The sequence below is a fragment of the Sinocyclocheilus rhinocerous genome, unplaced genomic scaffold (assembly GCF_001515625.1).
Source record: "Sinocyclocheilus rhinocerous isolate Xijiao unplaced genomic scaffold, SAMN03320098_v1.1 scaffold1600, whole genome shotgun sequence".
Lineage (NCBI taxonomy): Eukaryota > Metazoa > Chordata > Actinopteri > Cypriniformes > Cyprinidae > Sinocyclocheilus > Sinocyclocheilus rhinocerous.
The window spans coordinates 1,006,137-1,027,583 of record NW_015665129.1 but is presented as its reverse complement, the minus strand read 5'-3'; the positions used below and the strand labels follow the sequence as shown (position 1 = coordinate 1,027,583).

General features: G+C 37.1%; 1 protein-coding gene across 1 annotated transcript in view; it reads left to right on the top strand.

Annotated features, from left to right (window-relative positions):
* LOC107731275 (semaphorin-3F-like) overlaps positions 1–21,447 on the top strand; it is a 36,726-nt gene that overhangs the window by 12,524 nt on the left and 2,755 nt on the right. The window contains exons 2-17 of the mRNA XM_016542324.1: positions 3,795–3,926; positions 15,307–15,467; positions 15,620–15,682; positions 15,787–15,906; positions 16,389–16,482; positions 17,165–17,284; positions 17,388–17,533; positions 17,689–17,803; positions 17,882–17,951; positions 18,899–19,043; positions 19,139–19,361; positions 19,541–19,629; positions 19,741–19,782; positions 20,112–20,269; positions 20,526–20,593; positions 20,681–20,808. Coding sequence (XP_016397810.1) covers positions 3,827–3,926; positions 15,307–15,467; positions 15,620–15,682; positions 15,787–15,906; positions 16,389–16,482; positions 17,165–17,284; positions 17,388–17,533; positions 17,689–17,803; positions 17,882–17,951; positions 18,899–19,043; positions 19,139–19,361; positions 19,541–19,629; positions 19,741–19,782; positions 20,112–20,269; positions 20,526–20,593; positions 20,681–20,808 — 1,842 coding nt within the window. The 5' untranslated portion in view covers positions 3,795–3,826. The remainder of the gene's footprint in view (positions 1–3,794; positions 3,927–15,306; positions 15,468–15,619; positions 15,683–15,786; positions 15,907–16,388; positions 16,483–17,164; positions 17,285–17,387; positions 17,534–17,688; positions 17,804–17,881; positions 17,952–18,898; positions 19,044–19,138; positions 19,362–19,540; positions 19,630–19,740; positions 19,783–20,111; positions 20,270–20,525; positions 20,594–20,680; positions 20,809–21,447) is intronic.

Sequence of the window (21,447 nt, the reverse complement as noted above, 5' to 3'; positions counted from 1 at the left end):
TCATCCTCGCTGCTGTCTGTCTTTTACCCTCTGCTGCTCATTTTATTGCCTCACCCTTGTCCTTGACCTCTGTTTATTCTCAGATTCACTCAGTTTCCTCTCTGTTTTATAAGAACCTCATCATTCTGTTGCTCCGTGTGCAGGTGTGGCTCACTTACACACACACACAAATAAATTTTTCACGAAAGAAGAGGAAGGAAAGAGAGAGAGAGAGAGAGAAAGATGAGGGAAAGGATTTACAAATGCATGAAGGAGGGAGTGTACAGAAGAAATGGTATAGATGAGTAAGATGAAGAGAGGGAAAGAGAACAGTTAGGGAAGGATGCACAGAAAGCATCCTGGTTCACTATGTAGTGCACACAGTTCCAAAGTGCAGTGAGTCTGTGTGTCATTATGTGTCAGAAATGGATTACTCTCAGATTAGAGCGCTCACACACACACACACACTCACGCACCTCTCTCTTGCATGGCTTGCGGATAAATCTGTCACTCTGGATGAGTGCACTGCAAGATGGAGACATCAAACAAGCCTTGTCTTTCTCGTTAAGATTTCATTACATCCAGGGGCGCTCACACACACACACACACACACACACACACACATATACACACACACACACACACAGTGATAATGACACCCCTTTAGCCACTTGAGGCATATAATTAGAGAGCAGACATGTGCTGACTCTTAACGATAGGTATTCTCCTGGCTATGGGACTCACCCATGAATGCACCCTTACATTTACAGTGCATCTCAAAATAAAAGATGCACTCCCTCAGGTTCAGAAATAAAAGCATGATGCAGATTGTTTGGAACTGTACTGCCAAGTGTACTGTTAACAAACAGAGAAGTCAAAGCGGTGTATTATTACAGTTAATCAGTGATGGGTTACTAAATGTAGTGGCACTACTAATTTAACTACAATTTTCAGTAGCGTGACTGTAGTTGTTTACAAAATAATGTAGCTGTTCATGTAACTAAATGTTTTGTTCTAAAGCGAGCTGCACAAGCATTTTGGAAGTCTGATTCAATGAACCACTTAAAGAACCTCAAAATGACTCATTTGAAAATAGTTATTACATTTTTAAAATGTATTTTGTCAAATGCTTTTTATACATATTTTAACTTTTTTGTTTCTCTTTATTGGTGGTATAGTGTAAATTGAATTGTTCAAATGCTATTCGGTCATTCAAATCGAGATTGATATACATCTGATTATTTTTATTAGTAGCTTGTAACTTAATGTAGTTTGACAAGATGTAGTTTCAAAGTAGCTTCTTCAACACTGCAGTTAGGCCTAATGGTGTTGTTATATTTCAGTATTGTTAATGGTCTTCTTTTGTAATGTTTAGGGTATATTTACATGTAAACAAGACAAGTGAGCCAAACGGAAGCAAATCAGACATAATGTGGGAGCGCTCGGCCTCTCCTGTCTGTCTGGATCTGTAAGATAAATTTGACACGATGACAATAATGTGTTTGTGCCAGGTTTTAATCTTCTGAAATCTTCACAGACTGGTCTTAACTTCCAGTTAAGCTTAGCCACTTTGAATTACCATTGTGTATGAAATGTGCTATACAAATAAACTTGTCTTGCCTTGCCTTGCCTTGCCTTGGTCATTCCCTCTGGTGCCTTTCAAGAGTAGCAGACAGTGGAGAATTCAGCAGTGCTATTGTTTTATGAATCTCACATATTAGTTGTGCTAAATGCTGACTGTAATATCTTTAAAAAAAATTGGGCCAATTGGTCTGCTTCGACTCTGAAAGCATTTCTGGTCTCCAGTTCAAATTAGTGATGCTGTAGCACATTTATCATAGATAAAGAGCGCCTTTCTTTGGCTATTGTTCCTCTGTCATTTTTCATCACTTGGAAGAGTGTCATTTATCCTGGAAGAGGGCCAATGTACAGCACTTCATAGCGTGTTACAAAACGACCTCAGCGAAGAGGCCGTTAGTGGTAGAACCACAACAAACCTGTTAAATACCAGCAAAGTGTACTTTTGTGGTGACACTAGTTATTTTACAGGATTATTCTGGGTTAAAAATTTTTTTAACTCACTCCTTTTTTTTTTTTTTATTATGTTGCCACAAGACGTAAACAATATGAGAGGAAAATCTCCAGTCTTTAGTGTCACATGGTCTTTCAGAAATCATTCTAATGGTGAAAGAATAGTGAGTGCTTATGAAATAGTAAGCTTCACATTTTTGCTTTTAAATTCTCCAAAAATTGGTCCCATTTTCTTCCATTATGTTTCACAATTAAAAGGATAGTTCACCCAAAAATGAAAATTCTGTCATTAGTTACTCACCCTCATGTCGTTCCAAACCCGTAAGACCTTCGTTCATCTTCAGAACACAAATGAAGATATTTTTGCTACGAGAATGCTTTTTGTGCGCAAAGAAAACAAATGTTTGGGTTTTTTTGCGCATAAAAAGAATTCTCGTAGCTTCATAAAATTATGGTTGAACCACTGATGTCACATGGACTATTTTAACGATGTCCTTATCACCTTTCTTGGCCTTGAACGTGGTAGTTGCATTGCAGTTTATGCAGGGTCAGACAGCTCTCGGATTTCATAAAAAATATCTTAATTTGTGTTCCGTAGATGAACGAAGGTCTTACGGGTTTGGAACGACATGAGGGTGAGTAATTAATAACAGAATTTTCATATTTGTGTGAACTATCCCTTTTAAGTTTTTTTTTATGGTAATCTACATTGCTGTTGATTTAACTTGTATTGAACACGAAATATTAATTTAAAAACAAATATACTGTGCCTCGCTGTCAGCTCCACTTTAAATTGAGTTAAAGTAACTGACATATTGTACATATAAATCAGCATTGTTCTGAGCTCAACATCTTTGAGCAGTCTCATTATAAAACATGCTAGCAAGTGTTTGCATTTCCTGTTACGGTTATCCCTCATTAAGCATGTAAATCTGTGTACACAGCTTGCGTAGATACGTGCCCGCCATGTTTAGCACCTCAGAACAGGGTGATTTTCTGCAGATACGGAGGCTCACAGTAGGTTTGCCATTCCCTGCCGGCCGGGACTAAGAGTTTAAGATTTAAAGCAAGACTGTGTGACATGGATTTGCCGTAGCTGGAAGGATTTGGCAGACGTACTTAAGAAACCATTGCTCTCTGACTGCATAATTTTCTAATCTCTTTTGGGCGCACGTCCCCACTGCAGAAAGACTGGCTGCCCTCTCCCACACAGTCTAACACTGTTTTCAAGGAAAAGGCCAGTTTGCTTCAGATATTTGTGTTTTTTTGTCTCTAGATAAAAAGCTAAAAACAAAACTAGGCTGTGTACCTATGGATAATTCGAGCTGTTGTGTTTAAATAGCTCAATGTTGTGATTTAACTGGCCTGCCCTTGGGAAGGTGTTTATAGTCCTCACGGTGGATGGCTGTAAATGCTCTGAGACAGAGAAACTTACAGCCGTGTTACTGTGTGGAAACATTTCAGTAGTCAAATATTAAAAAGCCAAAAGACACCTTTAGTACTTTTTCTTTTCTCTTCAGGGCCTCTTTATTAAAGGGTGGGACTTTTCTCCGATTTTCAGTGACCTGTTAACGGGCCTAAATTCGAGGCTGGGCTTTTTAGGGTGGGTGCTTCTATGCTAACAAGACATGAGCGTTGTTGAAATCTTGTTTTATGAGGCTCATTTATGGAAACAAATTGGAACTGCTCATAAAATGTATACAGTTGCTGTCAGTTAGCAGTGAATGAACTTGTTAGTGATGTAATGCATGAACTGAATGTGTCTGTCTCTCTCACACTTGCAGATCTCGGTGGGTAAACTGCTGCTGTCATTATCATGATCATGATGCAAACCCTGCTCCTCATCCTGAGCTTATGTGTCTGGGGTTGTCATTGCAACGCCCGCACAACACCCCGAGTGCACCTGTCATATAAAGGTGAGAAATGTGCAATTTTTCCCCGTTTTTTAAAACATGCACACACACACATTTTTATTTGTATGTGTATTCTTTTTTGAGTTACCAATACATTACTGGTCTGATATGTAACGAAACAGGCCGTATTTACTATGCATTTTTCCATTGTTGGTAATAAAATGAGTCACTGAGGTGATCATAATTATTAGACCTCATCTCATTATAACATTAAAATCCTCAATAACACAAATAGGTGTGTCTGACAAAGTACAACCATTGGGGCAGAAATGTGAAAATGCAAATGCTTTAGAGGTTTTTTTTCCTGGATACTCTATATCAGGGGTGGGCAAACTTGGCCCTTCCAGGCCACTTTCCTTCAGAGGTTAGCTCCCTAATCAAACACACCTGAACCAGCTAATCATTGTCTTCAAGACTACTAGAAGGCTACAGGCAAGTGAGTCATATCAGGGTTGGAGCAAATCTCTGCAGGAAAGTGACCTGGAAGGGCCAAGTTTGCCCATCACTGCTCTATATGAAGGAATTTTAAAAGTGTAATTTCTAGACTTGGAAGTGTCAAGTTAAAGGTGCTGTATGTAAGTGTTTAACTCTACTAAAGCATAAAAATACCATAATATGTTTGCAGATATTTAAGAAACATGCTAAGTTAACATACTTGTTTATCTGAAAAACAATGCTACAGTCAGTTATTCTCCTTTGAAAATGTGCGTTCCGGGCCGGAATGTCATCTCTGTTTTGGTTTGTGAAACCCGCCCACTGCCAGTTTACCCAATTGTATTTCGACACCGCGGGTTGCCAGTTGGCGGAAAACACAGCGTATTTCATTTCATTCATCGTCAAGTGCGCTCGCTCCTGTTGGTGTCGTCAATCTGGCAACCTGCGTGGGCGTCAAGTCTGAGGAGGAGGGGCCTGGTGAAAAAACCCTCTCCAATATTTTGAATTTGGACTGCAATACCTAGTTCAACCACTCGGTGTCAATCCTACATACAGCACCTTTAAATAATGAAGTCATGGAAATTTCTATAATGAATATTTTTTTTTTGTCAAGTACTAAAATATTTAATCAGCTAGAAATTGCTAAGAAGTTAGTATTTGTAATTTTATAAAATCCAGTAATCACAAACTACTCTATAATTCAGTTCTTGAAATTCCTTTAATTACAGAAATTGATTATTATTATTTAAAATTATTTTTAGTTATTTTATACTACCACTCCTAGTTTCTGTAAATAAAAAAACTTTGAAAACAAGCAGATTTGTTATTATAGCTAAATAGCAAGAAATATCTTACATGGCCTATAATATGGTTAAAAAGGTGGAGAACTACTGAATAGACTTATTTGTTTTTTTAAACGTTATAATAATTTAAATGGGTAGTTCCCTTCTAAAAAGAAAATGCTCATTTTCATGTTTTTCCAAATCTGTATTACTTTCATTCTTCTGTGGAACACTGAAGATATTTTGAAGAATGTTTCAACTGTTTTGTTAATATAATGAAAGTGAAACGGGTTTAAGACAACATTGGACCCCACTGACTTTCATTGTCAGGACACAACAAAAAAAAATATTTTGTGAAGAAAGTCACGCAGGCTTGAAACAGTTAATTTGAAGGGCTCGTTTAAGTTTTTTAGAAAGTCTGTGGAATGTAATTATCATGCTTTTTGGAGCTTCTGAGCACTTTGTCATCAGTGGCTTTTTAACGCCTCTCTTTTCTTACTGTTCCTCATGTCACACTCTCTCTCTTTCTCACTTTCTCGCTTCCTGTCTTCCTGTGTATGTTTTGAATCTGGCACCAGCATGCCTCATCTCCCAATTAATGCCCCAGAGAGGGGACTACCCATCATCCCCTCTGCAGGGGGATGTGTCACGGTGGGGCACAAAGAGATGCAAGCAGAGCGAGGCAGATGTTTGAAGTTTAAAAGTCAAATCTCTCGAACACAAAAGCATTAGCATTTTTTTCCCATTCAGCTCGCAAGCGGTGGTCAAATAACGGGCTTGAAAAGATACAGTGGCGTTTTTGAAGAGATATTTGTTTTATATAATGAAAGACACTAGGCACAGCTGCATGCAGACACATTTATAATACTATTTTGCCCATCCGTCTGACAGAAGCACAGCAGCACAACAGGTCGAAGTCTGACATGAATTTGCTCTCAGTTCTCAGAAACTGTCACACACACAAAACCCAGCAGGTGCCTCTGCAGTGGAGCCCTATTACTTTGTATAATCCATCAGAAAGTATTCACACACACACACACACTCAATGTATATTTAGTACACAACCTGGTTGCATGTGCCTATTCAGCAAGCTGAGACATGGTTCTTCTTGACACCCTACTGTCAGGATGCTGGGCTTTCCTAACACAGTGTCCCGATCAGATGCGACGCAACAATATTCCAGCGACAAATTTTCAGGCCACATAAATGAAAATGCTGTGCAATGATTTTGTGTTCGCAAAGCATCTCAAAGCTGAACAGTGTAATATAAAGAACACATACATTCATGACCTGATACTTCTCCATGCAACATACTTTTTATGGATATCATTGTAAAAATTCAGGAATTGTTTGTGAATTTACAAAATCACAATCAGTCTTTCGATGTTTGGTGTTTAATATACCCTGACCATTTATTTGTAAGCTTTTAACAAAACAACACTTTTGAACATTTTATATATATATAAATATATTCTATATTACACACAAAATTAAAGGATTAAACTGAAAAATATAGATACAATTAAGAAAAGAAAATACACAAACAAACACATACACAACATACATGCATATGTACCAGTGGTATGTGGTGGTGTTCTGAAATGAGGAAGCAAAGTTTTTTTTGTTTTAGTCAAATGTAAATTCATTAAAATAAACATAACTTACACAGAGGAAAAAAAATTGTTTTAATATATTTTTACATCAACAATGTAATTGATATAATATTTATTAAAGCCAAGTATGAATTTTTGTACTATGTTTTTTTCTCATCCATTATTTTGAGGAGACACTGCCTCCCTGGCCTCCTCAGAGGAAATAATTAATATATATATACATTTGAATACATTTTGTATACATACATATAAACATTTGAAGTGGATCAAAAAAGTTAATCAAAGTTGTCCTAAGACAAGAATGCATTTAGGTTTTACTTTGATGAAAGTTTTTGATCCACTTCAAATGTGGACTAGTATGTGTATATATATATATATATTATTGGATTGATTATAAGTGATTAGATTCTAAGTTTAGAATTGATTGTGCATATAAGACGTCACCTTTTTCCTCTACTTTTTTTTTCAGTGTTTTACTTAAATATCCAGTTATGAGGTTTATGTTAGTCTTCGAAATGTAGTATGTGTGAGTGTCTGAGTGTGTAAGCGTGAATGTCTGTGAGCCCAAATGTTTGTGAGGGTGATTATGACCCTGGGTTGACTGGGGTTATTATGTGCGTAGGTGACAGTGGGATAGATCCCTGTTCTCAGAAACAGGATTGGCTTGTGGCGTTTGAGGTTTATTATTAGCTTGTGTGGTTGCTGTGTTTACCTCGGCAAAAGCACAGGGAAGCCCCCCAAAGCATGACAGGGCTCACTGCCAGCAACCTGTTCCAAAATGCCACAGAGACAACAGGAATGTTTGGAGCTTCAACTGGTGTCATCCAGCCTGAAACTGTCTCCACCCCTCAGCAGAGCCACTGGCTTTGTCAGGATCAGGTATGAAGTTTGAGTTATGGTCAGGGTTGGGCTTAAAGATTTTGAGAGTCCCATTCCGGGGATCTAAATGGAAATAATTCAGTTTACACTCTTGAAATCATTGCTTGTTCATCCATCTAGACAATGGCACTCCTATTCCTTCTCAAGACCAAGATGAATGACTTGAGTGCATTAAGAAGATAACACTCAAGTTCTGTGAGTTCTCTCTGGAACTAGGCCACTTTTTTAAGTGTCACTTAAAAACTGACAGCAGTGCCTGCTTATAAATGTGGGAAACTTTTTTGGAAAGGGTATGTGGATGAACGAATTCTGTAAACCAGAACTACGAGGCAGAAGATCAGAAACAGAGCTATGGGAGATGATTTTTCTTCTCTAGCCTGTCTTATGGTTTGACCCCTGAATGTCTGTGGGAATGAGGTCCACCTTCAGAATCACACAGAAATCTTTGTACAGCCCTGAATCTCCAATCATTCATAAAGTTCTCCACCTTGAGTGTTTGTTTATTCAGTACTTTTGATAATTGATTATGCATATGTAGGACAGATTTATTTAGCAGATTTGGCGCATAAACTGAGAGCAAAAAGTTCACTTGTTGATAAACCAACAAATTAGCTTCTATTGTAGTTAATGTAGCTCCTATGTTGAATTATGTAGCTCTTTTAGTCAAGCTTTGTGGTGTTGATAGCAATAGATATAAAGACATTATATTGTTCACATCAAAAATAAATGACCTATTACACTGGAGGATTTACAGAATGGGCGCCTTGTGCAATAATGAGGGTATTTCTTGAACACGTCTGTCTGATACAACTGTGTTGTTCAGACTTATCTTTGTTGTTGGATCAAAGCCTTGCAAATGAATACAAATGGGTTTCTCTCTCATATATGACCATCCAAGTTTCTTGTGCAAAGTGTTTGTTGGCAGATGCATTTATAATGAGGTCATGTAGAGTTTTGCATTTCATCTACAATCAACATTTCCTTCCCTGGAGAAACTCGGAGGAATTCCTCACTAGGGATGGGCGATATGGGCTTTAAAATATATCACAATATTTCTGGTATTTATTACGATAACGATATCAATGACGATAATTCAGGGAATCCTGTTTCTTTTAAGAAAAGTATTATCTTTCCTATTTTTACCCAAAATGGGGTGAGCATTGTTCTCGAGTGCACTCATTCAATCCCACAATGCACTGCAAAAACGAGTGTACAACTGGTGCATGCTCAACGGCTAGAGAATGCCCATAATGCACCGTGAGAGTCACGCGCCGAATGAATTCGCGCATCTCGCCAGAAGATGGCGCCCGCAGCTGAATAATCAATCCGTTCATTTTTACAAAGCGCTCATCCATGGCGTACAGCATAATGTACAACACGGGTATAAATTCATTGTAAATTGATTATTAAATTGTTTGATTTGGGTTTATACATAATTTCCGTGACATAGTTCAAGATAAATCCTTTAATCTTACTACTGGAGCTGCTAGTTTGCTAGTTTCAAATGATTAATAAACAGCAAGCACAAACTATGCAAGAGCGGCATTCCTTCCGGTGCACTCACTGTCCGAATTCACTACTCGTTTTCATTCACTCCTTCTAGTGAACTGAATTAGTGACCTAATGTAGGGAATAGTGAATGAGGGTATGGGGGCGATTTCGGACACAGCCCAGTTATCGCTGAATAAAACGCACAACGGAGGTAGAGACATGATGACACAACTGAATTGACACAACTGATGAAACTTGAGGAAAATAAACATACGACTGCACAAAAATATATGGTTTATCTGTGTTCTTCAATCCTGGGTATTTTTATAAGGAAAGTATATTTATAATGCAATGTTAATCGACATGGCCTTTATCACTGTATATAATACTATCATTCTGTAATATGAAACCACGTCTGGTCACAAAAATAAGTATTTCAAACACTCGACTATGTTATTAAGTTAATTTGGAGAAAAAGCATGTCAATAAATTATATCTTTGTTGGACAACAGTTTTGTAAACAGGCTCATACACATGCAAAACTGTATCGCACACGTGCTACTGTAGGACATTTATTCAGACCGATTTTTTTGTGCACTGTACAGCCCTGGCCAAACCAGTTACAGCTCGAGCTCCTCATTTAGCGATATAGGCTACTCCGCCTCAATTTCACGTCCACCTTCCGCAATGTCGCTCCGCACTGTTGCACACAGATATATGTTAACAACTAGACTTTATCGTTATTATCGCAGGAAGACTAATTCTTATCGTGGGGAGAATTTTTACCGGTATATCGCAAACGATAAGATATCGCCCATCCCTATTCCTCACCAATGAAACACTTTAGCTTATGTCCTTTCCTCTGAAAAATGCTCTCTCTTTTTTTTCTTCCATGCTGGCCTTGAGCTTGTCTCCCATGTCCAAGTAATGATCTTGGCCTTTAAAAAAAAACAGGTCGGAGTGGCACAGAGGAACTGATTTTACAACATTATTAAAAGCCGGATCTGTGAGGATTCTCATGATACTCTTTACCCTTTTTTCCAGTAGTCTGGCATTCAGCCTGCAGAGTTTTTGGCTTGCAGCCACAAATTAAATAGAAAATAATGTTTGAAAACTTGGAGGTGGTCTGTATAAGGAGACACTGTCCACTTGTATAGAAATGAGTTGGATAAATTGTTAGCACAGTGTGGCAGTTTGGTTGAGTACAGTGATAAAAATTGATAGAATCAAACTGTGAAAGTGGCATACCTGTAGTGGGCAAACATATAGTTCTTTTGCAGTCTGGGGAGTAGTTTGTAAAAATAGCATATGGTTGTGACCAAGCACGTCAGTCCTCAGCCAGGCCTGCGTGCTCATGATACATGGACGCATGTGAACAATAATGTGATCTGATTCTGATCCCTCTCCCTTGTTATATGTCAGATTAAAATAGAGCTATGCGGTGAAATATGTTTGGTGCAGCGTAACAGTAAAGATTTCAATAAAGGTCAGCGGTTCAGCTTGATCCAGAAACTACAGTCAGTTAAAGGGACAGTTCACCCAGAAATGAAAATTCTGTCATCATTTACTCACTCTCAAGTTGTTCCAAACCTGTATGAGTCTTTCTTCTGTTGAACCAATGTTCTTCAAAATATCTTCTTTTGTGTTTAACGGAAGTAAGAAATTCATACTGGTTTGGAACAACATGAGGGTGGGTGATGACAAAATTTTCAGTTTTTGGTGTACTATTCCTTTAAATAATTCTAAATTCATCACTGCACACTAGAGCATAGAACTTAAAGGAATAGTTCAGTACAAGTTAAATAGACAGTTCACTCAAAAATGTAAATTCTGTCATCATTTACTCACCCTCATCTCGTTCCAAACCTGCAGGCCTATGACTTTTTTTTTCACAAAAGAAGATATTTTAGATTGCATGTTACAACATTGAACTCATTGACTTTCACTGTATGGACAAAAAACAGCACAGAGATATTTTTCAAAATAGTCATACAGGTTTGGAATGACATGAGGGTGAGTAAATGATGACAGAATTAGCATTTTTGAGTGAACTGTCTCTTTAAATTGTATTGAACCTGGAACATTCTTTTAACCAGATTGCTACAAGTGCTCCATAAGTCATATTGAGCTTCCTAAATAACTAGAAATGCAATAAAAACATATTTCCTTATGGAAACCTTGTGCATTTAGGTCATGACCTAAATATTTTGATTTCCTAAAAAAGTCTTTGGCCAGAGGGTTATAAAGTCTGTGAGGTAGAGCAGCGGCAAAGAAGCTGCCAAGGCCGACTCACAGCAGGAGTTTAGACTAGGCTCAAACTAGAGACGTCCAAAAGAAATATACAGACGTGGATAGTTCGCTGTACTTTTTATACCGTCTGTGTCTACAGTCAGTCTGAGCAGACTGAACTGAACTGCTGACGCAGCTCCTAATATGCCAGTCTCTTCTAGACTTATATTTTAATGAGATATCCTTGTTCACAGAGGCAGCAACTGCTGTCCACCTGCCTCCAGCAATTGGGCTCTGATTACTCTATTAGATGTGTCTCAGTCAAGTCATGATGCTTCTTTGTCTTTGGAAATTATAATCTGAGTTTTGTTACAATTTAGAGAAGTTTTCAGATAATTAAAATATATATCAAATTTAAGTGACGTTTTCAGATGTGTGCCTCTTAAGGGATACAATCCAGTTTTCCACTGGACATTAATTGAGGGGTCTGGCGTCTTATTCCTCCCCACAGCATTGCATAATTTTCATTTCATAACTTTTTTTTTTTTTTTTTTTACAGGCAACAGAGGGGCTGTTAATAAATAGGAAGTTTTCCCCAAATCCAAATGTTCAGCATGTTCCACAGTTATTAGCTTGTCTTTGTGTATTAGGTAAGAGATTGGTACAAACACAGAGTCTCTCTGCGAAACTGTCTTAAGAAACTCTGGACTCAAGTGCTCTTCTTCTTTACTTCTCCGGGACCCTAATGAGTCACAATGACCCACTAAATTAAACACAACCTCTCAAACATGTATTGAGATCATCAGATTTGTGAACACTGTGTGTGTGTGTGTGTGTCATTCAGTATTTCCAGTCACAATTGAGCATAAAGAGTTTAAACAAGTTTAGCTCACAGTACTGCCATCTGTGTAGTTTGTTGTACCTTTCGGTAGATATTTTACTTTTTGACCACTTTGAATTAAGCTTCTTCATAACTGTTTCTCTGACTCAATGAGACCGTGCCGTTTCTCTTCAGCAGCGATGTTTTAATGGTTCTGACGTATGTCCATGTGTAAAAGACTATAAATTCATAGAATTAATTGGAAAAATATACAAAATGCCATACTTTTCCATTAAACATGTTATAAACACTAGGCTGTAACAGTTTTTTTTTCTCCCCTTCTTGCTTTAAACCTGATCTGTCTGTTGTGGCAGAACTTGGCACCATCACTCTAGTTAGGTTTGGCAAACATTAAATGTTAGCAATTGGGACATTGTGAGTGGAAAATCTGACTGCTTTTGTCCTCCTTAAATGATGCCATTGTGATTTTATTAAATTAGATTTTGACTCGTGGCAAACACTGGAAAAAGTCTCAACTGGTCCAGCCAGCTGGAAAACAATACTAGAAGCAGAGCTCCTCAAAAACACATAAAAAGATATGTGTCACCTAATAAATGATAGGCGTTCAGAGATACACATCTAATGTATCATGGGGAGATTTTACCATTTAGATATTTATTTATTTATTTATTTATTTATTTATTACTATTGTTTTTATAATATAATATAATATCAAATGTAATGTAATATTAAATGCAATATAATATAATTCATAATAAGTTAATTTACTATTTTATTATAAAACGGACAAAAAAAACATCAGACTTCTTTATAATAATAATAATAATAATGTTTTTGATATTTATTTATTAGAAAATATAAATTAATACAGTATAAAAATATAATATACAGTTAATACAAAAAATAAATATTAATAAATTAATAAACGATTAAATATGAATTTATTCTAAAACAACAAATATCAAATACTTTATTATTATTATTATTTTAAAATATCAAAAGCATCATAATACATTTATTTTATTGTTATTTATTGTTGTTATTTATTTATTATTGTTGTATATTAACATTTGTTATAACATTTGATCAATTCTAAGCTTTTTTCTAAGCAAACTCAAACATTGATGACTTTGTGTCAGTTCCTTGACGGCACTTGTTCGCGCTAACGACCTCTCAAATGACATCACTTCCCATCACTTCTTTCAGATGCGAGTGCTTCAGATTGTTTGTACAGTGGTAAAGGTCAAGGTCTGACCTGACGTCTACAGGCTGTCAGGTGCCTCCTTACTGAATAAAGCGAGCTGCCCTTGCTTGCCAAAAGATAGTGGATTTTGTGGATGAAGCCTGTTGGATAGGGATGAGAGAGCTTGCTGAGAATAGATCTGTGGCCCCAGTGCGCAGCGAGTGGTCTGGAATCCCAGCCTGCCCCTGTGGATCGGGCCAGGGAGATTCTGTACATGACTGGAGGATCACCCACACAGCTGCCAGAACCATACACACACACACACACTAGTACACTTCGCCACCTACTTAGAGCCCTGAGGAGCACACCTAACACACATGTGCAGACACACACATTGAGAGCATATGTGGCATCTCACCCGTTCACATGTGATCTCATATACATCTGTCTGAATGACTAAATGTTATTTCATTCAGACCATTGTTTCCTTTTAAACAAGAGGTTAATCATGTCTTTATTTAATACATGATCTAAAACCTATTCCACGTACTTTGCCCTGACCTTCCTGTGACTGGCCCCGTTCTATTTCTGTTTATCCAATGTGTAACGCTGGACAGGCATTTGGACGAGAGCACAGTAATACCTCTGAGATCAAAGCGGTTTGTGGTATGACGCTAACATGGAGTAATTTATAGATTCGGTCTGTGTCAGTTGCGCCGTTCCGCTCCGCTAAAATCACGCACGCACTTTGGTACTCTCAGAGGGCAACGATGTCAGCACGTCCTCGTAACCTCAGATTTATGTTTAAAGTCAACTAGCTTCTCCTCATTCCCTGGCCCGGCCTTCGCACTATTGTTGTGTGATGTATGTGATTATGTTTTTGTCATTTAAAGCTATCTGAACATGGACGGAAACACTAAATATTTGGTGTAAATGCACGGCTTTAATTGGTGATGTGTCTTTGGGGAAATTAGTGGCTGAATGTGATAGAGACGGGGAACAGACACTTAGTACACTGGAGCACGGCGTGCTCAGACAGCTGGAGCCGTCTCTCATCTCTGCACCTGCTCTGTTCTCCCTTGTGTCCTCCCTCAGAGAGAAAGGAAAAGAGAGAGATAGAAACCACTAGCACCTGCTGTGTGAAAAATATGACAGATAAAGAAGCCGGAGTTGAAAAAATAAAATATCATTTAAAATATCATTTAAAATTTTTTTTTTTAAATATATATATTTGCATTTTATAATTTATTTCTTAATTAATTCATGTAAACTATGACAAAGAGGTCTGCATTGACTTAAATTATTTAATATATATTCATTATTATACATATATAGTCTATATTTTTAATTTTAATTTAATTCATATCTAATAATAATAATTTATGAAGTCATATTTAATAAAATAAAACATTTTGTCTCAGGCTCTGACAACAAGAAGGGTTGAACTGAAAGGTCTGAGAAGATAGATAGACCCTTTTCACAAACTTTGAGGATGTGTTTCAATGGCCATCAGAATAGTAAATCCTGCAAAGTTTTTAATATTTAATTTTTTTTTTAAACATTTGACATTCTTCTCTCTTCTGACTGCCATTATCAATCTCTGTCTATATTTTCTTCTTTTTGAAAGTCATGAAAACATCCTCGTAGAGTTCTTCTTTTGCTGTTTGAGCTAATGGAAATGCAAAAAATATATTTGATGTGGTCTCCTGTTCACCGCTATAGAAGTTTACCCAACTATGACGACTTCCACTTCTGCGAAACCCCGAAATGTGAAAAGACTCCACTGAAAACCTTAAACAATCAAACAGTCTAATGCATGGATAATTTCACAAGAATTAATGCATCCATACATGAACTACCGCTGGTACTTTTAGAAAAGGTTTTGTTGATGTTAACTGCTTTGACCTGATATTTTCTATCTTTCGTTCAGAGTTACTGGAGACAAAAACCATACGGCCGTTCAGTTTCTCCTTCAACACCAGCGACTACAGAATCCTGCATATGGACCAAGACCAAGGCCGGCTCTACCTGGGCAGCCGTGAATATCTGGTCTCTCTAGACATGCAAAATGTCAATAAAGAACCCCTTATTGTAAGACGCTATACAGTTATTTTAATTCTTTTCTTATAATGATTGAGTTAATTTACGTATTCCAATTGTATGGTAGTTCAGTGGTACCTTTTTTAGTGATTATGGTATAGTATTTTAAATAGCATAGTATTTTAAGGTTTGTGTGTTTTCAGATTCACTGGCCAGCAACAGCACAAAGAAAAGGGGAGTGTAAATTAACTGGCAAAGGTGGACAGGTACACTTTTACAGTCTGTTTTTATTTAGTATTGAATCATTTTGACACAGAAAAAGATTCACTGCTAAAATACATTGTTTTTCCTCATGTGTGTGTGTTCTCAGGGAGAGTGTGCTAATTTTGTGCGTCTGATTGAGCCGTGGAACAGGACTCACCTGTACACCTGCGGCACAGGAGCTTATAAACCCATCTGCACCTTCGTCAACAGAGGCTGGAGAGCTGAGGTACACACATAATATTTACAGTACAGCAGTAATATTCAGCAGTAACAAAGATGGTCAATACAAAAACACGTTTTAGATATTTTTATTTTGTTTGATGCATTTTTTTAAGATTTTGAATAATTTGGTTAAAATTTCATCTTTTTTACACATATAAATGACGATTAGCGTCTGATTGAGCCGTGGAACAGGACTCACCTGTACACCTGCGGCACAGGAGCTTATAAACCCATCTGCACCTTCGTCAACAGAGGCTGGAGAGCTGAGGTACACACATAATATTTACAGTACAGCAGTAATATTCAGCAGTAACAAAGATGGTCAATACAAAAACACTTTTTAGATATTTTTATTTTGTTTGATGCATTTTTTTTAAGATTTTGAATAATTTGGTTAAAATTTCATATTTTTTACACATATAAATGACGATTAGCTCTGCAGTACAGACACTTTTATACTAATAAGTTGTGTGTGTGATTGTGTAGGAATACTTGTTCCGGCTGGTTCCTGGTTATGTGGACTCTGGAAAAGGAAAGTCTCCTTACGATCCCCGCCAGGAAAACGCAGCAGCTTTGATAAGTGAGACTCTCTCTTTCTCCTGCTCTCTTGTTTCTCTCATAGTAAAAGTATGTAGTCAAGCTCCAAAAAGCACAAATGCGATTTTGAAGCTATTACTCCAGTCTTCGGTGTCATATGATCCTTCAGAAATCATTCTAATATCTAATTTGCTGCCTAAGAAACAGTATTTTATTATTATCAATGCTGAAAACATTTGTGCTGCTTAATGTTTTTGTGGAAACTATGATATTTTTTCAGGATTCTTTGATTAATAGAAAGTTCAACAGGACAGCATTTATTTGAAAAACACATTTTTGAAACAATATGTGTTTTTTTGTGTGTCAATTTTATGCATCCTTGCTGAATAAAAGTATCAATTTCTTTCAAAGAAATAATCTTTGTAGAGTAAAACTTGTGCAGTTGTTTAAATCTATAAAATCAAAGGTTTTAGTACCTGATTTAGAAATGGAAATTTCCTTCAGACATATTTATGAAGTTATTTTTTTTTAAATACTTAACCAGTGACCTTGATCGACTGGAGTCCTGGAAATTCCTTGGTCAAAAGTGTGGGAACTATTCTGTTAAGCACTTTGTTGTATGAGAGTCTTCAAGCAGTATAAATGGGCCAGTAGTATAAATTTAGCCAGTCTTCATCCATCATGATCGCTTTCTCTCCACATTACACTCATTCTACCCTCTTCAGATGGGAACCTGTATGCTGGAGTACATGTGGACTTTATGGGTACAGATCCAGCCATCTTCAGAACCTTGGGAGACCGTCCCGCTGTCAGAACCGAGCAGTATGATTCCCGATGGTTGAATGGTATGATATAAGCAGAGGAGTGAAGTGATTAAAATGAAAAGACAGACCTGTGACAAATATTATCCTTTTTATCTCTTTACAAATCCCTTTATCTCTCCATCAGAGCCTGTGTTTATAAAAATCCAGAAGATTCCAGACAGTGCAGAGAAGAATGATGATAAGCTTTACTTCTTCTTTCGGGAGAAGAGTTTAGATGCTTCAGGGGGCAGCGCTCCGAGCGTCCTCGCGAGAGTAGGCCGAGTCTGTCTGGTGAGAAAATCCAGATGCTAGACACAAGACTTGACTTAATAATCAATATTAAGCATGATGATTTTTGTCATGCAAATCATTATGCAAATCAGATGAACCCATGGTTTGTTTAAAGTCTAATCTTTTTTTTCCTGTTTGTGTGCTTTCCCTTTTAGAATGATGATGGAGGTCAGAGGTCATTGGTGAATAAGTGGACAACGTTCCTCAAAGCACGACTGGTCTGTTCTGTGATTGGTGCAGATGGTGTTGAGACTTACTTTGATGAACTGAGTATGGCATATGTTTTTCTCTTCAACATGATCATGTTCTTAATCTGTCTCTGATGCCTGATGTCTGTTTGTTTTGAAGGAGATGTTTTCATCCAGAGGACACATGATGAACGGAACCCCATTGTGTATGCTGTGTTCTCCACAGCTGGGTGAGAAAACCTCTCATACACAGATCTAAAATCTAAACATCTTGTAGTCAGAAAGATATTAATACTTTATTCAGCAAGGACACATTAAATTGAACAAAAGTGAAAAGTAAAGAGATTTATAATGTTACAAAAAAAAGTCTATTTCAAACAAATGCTGTTCTTTTGAACTTTCTATTCATCCAAGAATCCTGGAAAAAAAGGAACATGGTTTCCACAAAAATATTAAGCAGCACAACTGTTTTCAACGTTAATAATAATACTAATAATATTTCCTGAGCACCAAATAAGCATTATTAAAATTATTTCTGAAGACTGGAGTAATGTCTGCTAAAAAATATTAATGATTTACAGTATTTTCAATAAAATAAATATAGCCTTGGTAGGCATGAGACACTTTTTCCATAACACAATTTTAAAAAATCCAAAATAAGAATTTTTTCATTACATACTGGCCTTCAACCATTCCAAACACTTTTGACTTAATTTCATAAAAGAATATATTTAGCTTTTTCCCCTCAAAAAATTTACTTTAGATTTTCCCATTTAATGTATGGAAATTAATATAATATGGAATATTACCCTTGGATATCATATGGAAAACTTAGTTCAAAAGGCAAATAAAATTACTTCTCTGCTACTTTTCTGTCTCTTCAGAGCTTGACGGTCACATGTTTGTTTTGTTTTATGGAAAAGAGCCGTTGCCAACATGTTATTTCATTGTGAAGCAATAAATATTAGTACTAAAGTAAGCAAAATCAATAAAATGAGCAAGTTCAAAATAAACAGTGAAAAAATGAGTTTTAATGTATCTAACTGATTATTTAGCTTTGAAATCCCTGGGTTGAGTCAGTGTAACATCTCTATTCCTTTCAGATCAGTGTTTATATTGATTGTTTTTTGTTAAATGAGTTATGATGCCATTGCTGTTTCTCTGTTTTTCTCTCTAGCTCTGTGTTTAAAGGCTCTGCCGTGTGTGTGTACTCAATGGCAGACATCAGAAATGTCTTCAATGGACCCTTCTCTCACAAACATGGCCACAACTACCAGTGGACACCTTATACTGGCAAAATTCCTTACCCTCGCCCAGGGACTGTGAGTATTGCTTATGAAATCCAGTTTGGTACCTTATTAATTCTTTGTTGATATCTCATTCTATTTAGCTCTTTCTGCATGTTTTTACTGCTCAGTGTCCTGGAGGAACCTTCACCCCTGATCTCCACACCACTAAAGCCTTCTCTGACGAGGCTGTAAACTTTGTACGCGCCCATCCGCTTATGTATCAACCTATTTATCCAATACACAAGCGCCCACTGGTGGTCAGGACTGGAGTTGACTACCGTTTCACCACTATTGCTGTGGATCTGGTGGATGCTGTGGATGGAAGATACGAGGTGCTCTTCCTGGGCACAGGTTAGACATTTCTGATCATATCAGATTCTTTCTAATTAGTTACATGCAGGATGATTTCTTCCTGAAGTTGCATGAGAAGGTGCAGCATTGCAACATGAACCACCTAATTTGTACAGCTTATAAAACATGGCCAATCTGATCTGGTATCTGGTTTACTCATGATTCACCTTGAACTTTAGATCGTGGCACAGTCCAGAAGGTGACTGTATTACCAAAAGACATCAGCACAACAGAAGAGCTCATTTTGGAAGAGGTTGAGGTTTTTAAGGTACAAAAGTACAGATTTTTGCTGAATTTTTGCTATTGGGTAGGAATTACCCTAAAATACCATAATGCATGATTTTGAATGTTTTGAAATTTCTCCCTCTATTTTGCTCAGACTCCAGCTGCTGTCAAAACTCTGAAGATTTCTTCTAAAAGGGTAAATATAGTTATAGTAAAATCATTATTTTAGTATCATTTGATATACTGTATATTATAGTTAATTTTGAATTAGATTTTATTTTGATATATTATATTTTGTAAATTGTTGTCCTTTTTATTAGCCTTTTATTAGGTCTTTTAATATATATGTATGTATATATATATATATATATATAATTCCAAGTAATTCAATTTTTTTTGAAGCTTTAGTTAATATGATAACAATCCTGCATTAAGCACAATTTTCTTACTGTTCAAGCTGTGACACTAATACAAATCAGTATTCAAATCAGTCAACATTTTCTCTTTCTCTCTTGTGGTTTACAGCAACAGTTGTACGTGTCTTCAGAAAGGGGTCTTACCCAGGTGTCCCTGCACAGGTGTGCCGTTTATGGCAAGGCCTGTTCAGACTGCTGCCTGGCCCGCGACCCCTACTGTGCCTGGGATGGAGAACACTGCTCTGCTTTCACCCCGGCTACCAAGAGGTCAGACCACATTAATTTACCCCACTGGGTGGTCCATGGTCCAAACTGTGTTCAAATGAATTTCTTGACTTCATTAACTGTCTATTTTAATGCTGATAACACGGTCAGTAGGCTACATGTACAATGCATATTGGTCTTCATCAGATGTGCTGAAGAGAAACAGAATAGAAAATAAACAGTCTGATTAACAGCAATTTCACAGTTGAAATAGTCATTAAGCTTTTAACCATGAAATCATTTGTGAATGAATCTTTAGGAGAAGCAGAAGGCAAGATATCAAACACGGAGATCCTCTACGGCAGTGCAGAGGATTCAATGCTAAAGGTTTGTAAACAGCCTCTCATTTGATACTGAATAATGATGCAGGAGATCTTCAGAAACTTGAATGTGGCCCTTCTCTGACCCTCTCAGTAGAGAAGCGTCTGAGGGAGACGGTGCAGTTTGGGGTTGAGGGGAGCAGCACGTTCCTGGAGTGCCAGCCAAGATCTCCGCAGGCCTCCGTTAAATGGCTCTACCAGAAGGACGGCAAGCGAAAAGCAGTAAGACACTGATGTTACCATTATAAGGCTTTAAATGGATAGTTCACCCAAAAATGTTAGAAGAAACATTATTTCAGTGAAAAAATATCAAATGTGAAGTTTCACACAGGGACACAATATATGCTTTTTCACTATGAATTAGATGATTTGTTCTTTTTCACTTTCAAAAACTGTTATACTTCAAAGGGATAGTTCACCCAAAAATGAAAATTCTGTCATTAATTACTCACTCTCATGTCGTTCCAAACCCATAAGACCTTCGTTCATCTTCGGAACGCAAATTAAGATATTTTTCATGAAATCCGAGAGCTTTCTGACCCTGCATATACAGCAATGGAACTACCACATTCAAGGCCCAGAAAGGTAGTAAGGGCATCGTTAAAATAGTCCATGTGACATCAGTGGTTCAACCTTAATTTAATGAAGCTACAAGAATACTTTTTGTGTGCAAAGAAAACAAAAATAATGACTTTATTCAACAACACCACACGCATGTATGGTGGTACTCTCGTGAACGTGGGTTGAAGACAGACACGGAAGAGAAGAAATTGTTATTTTTGTTTTCTTTGCACACAAAAAGTATTCTTGCAGCTTTAAAAAAATTACGGTTGAACCACTGATGTCACATGGACTATTTTA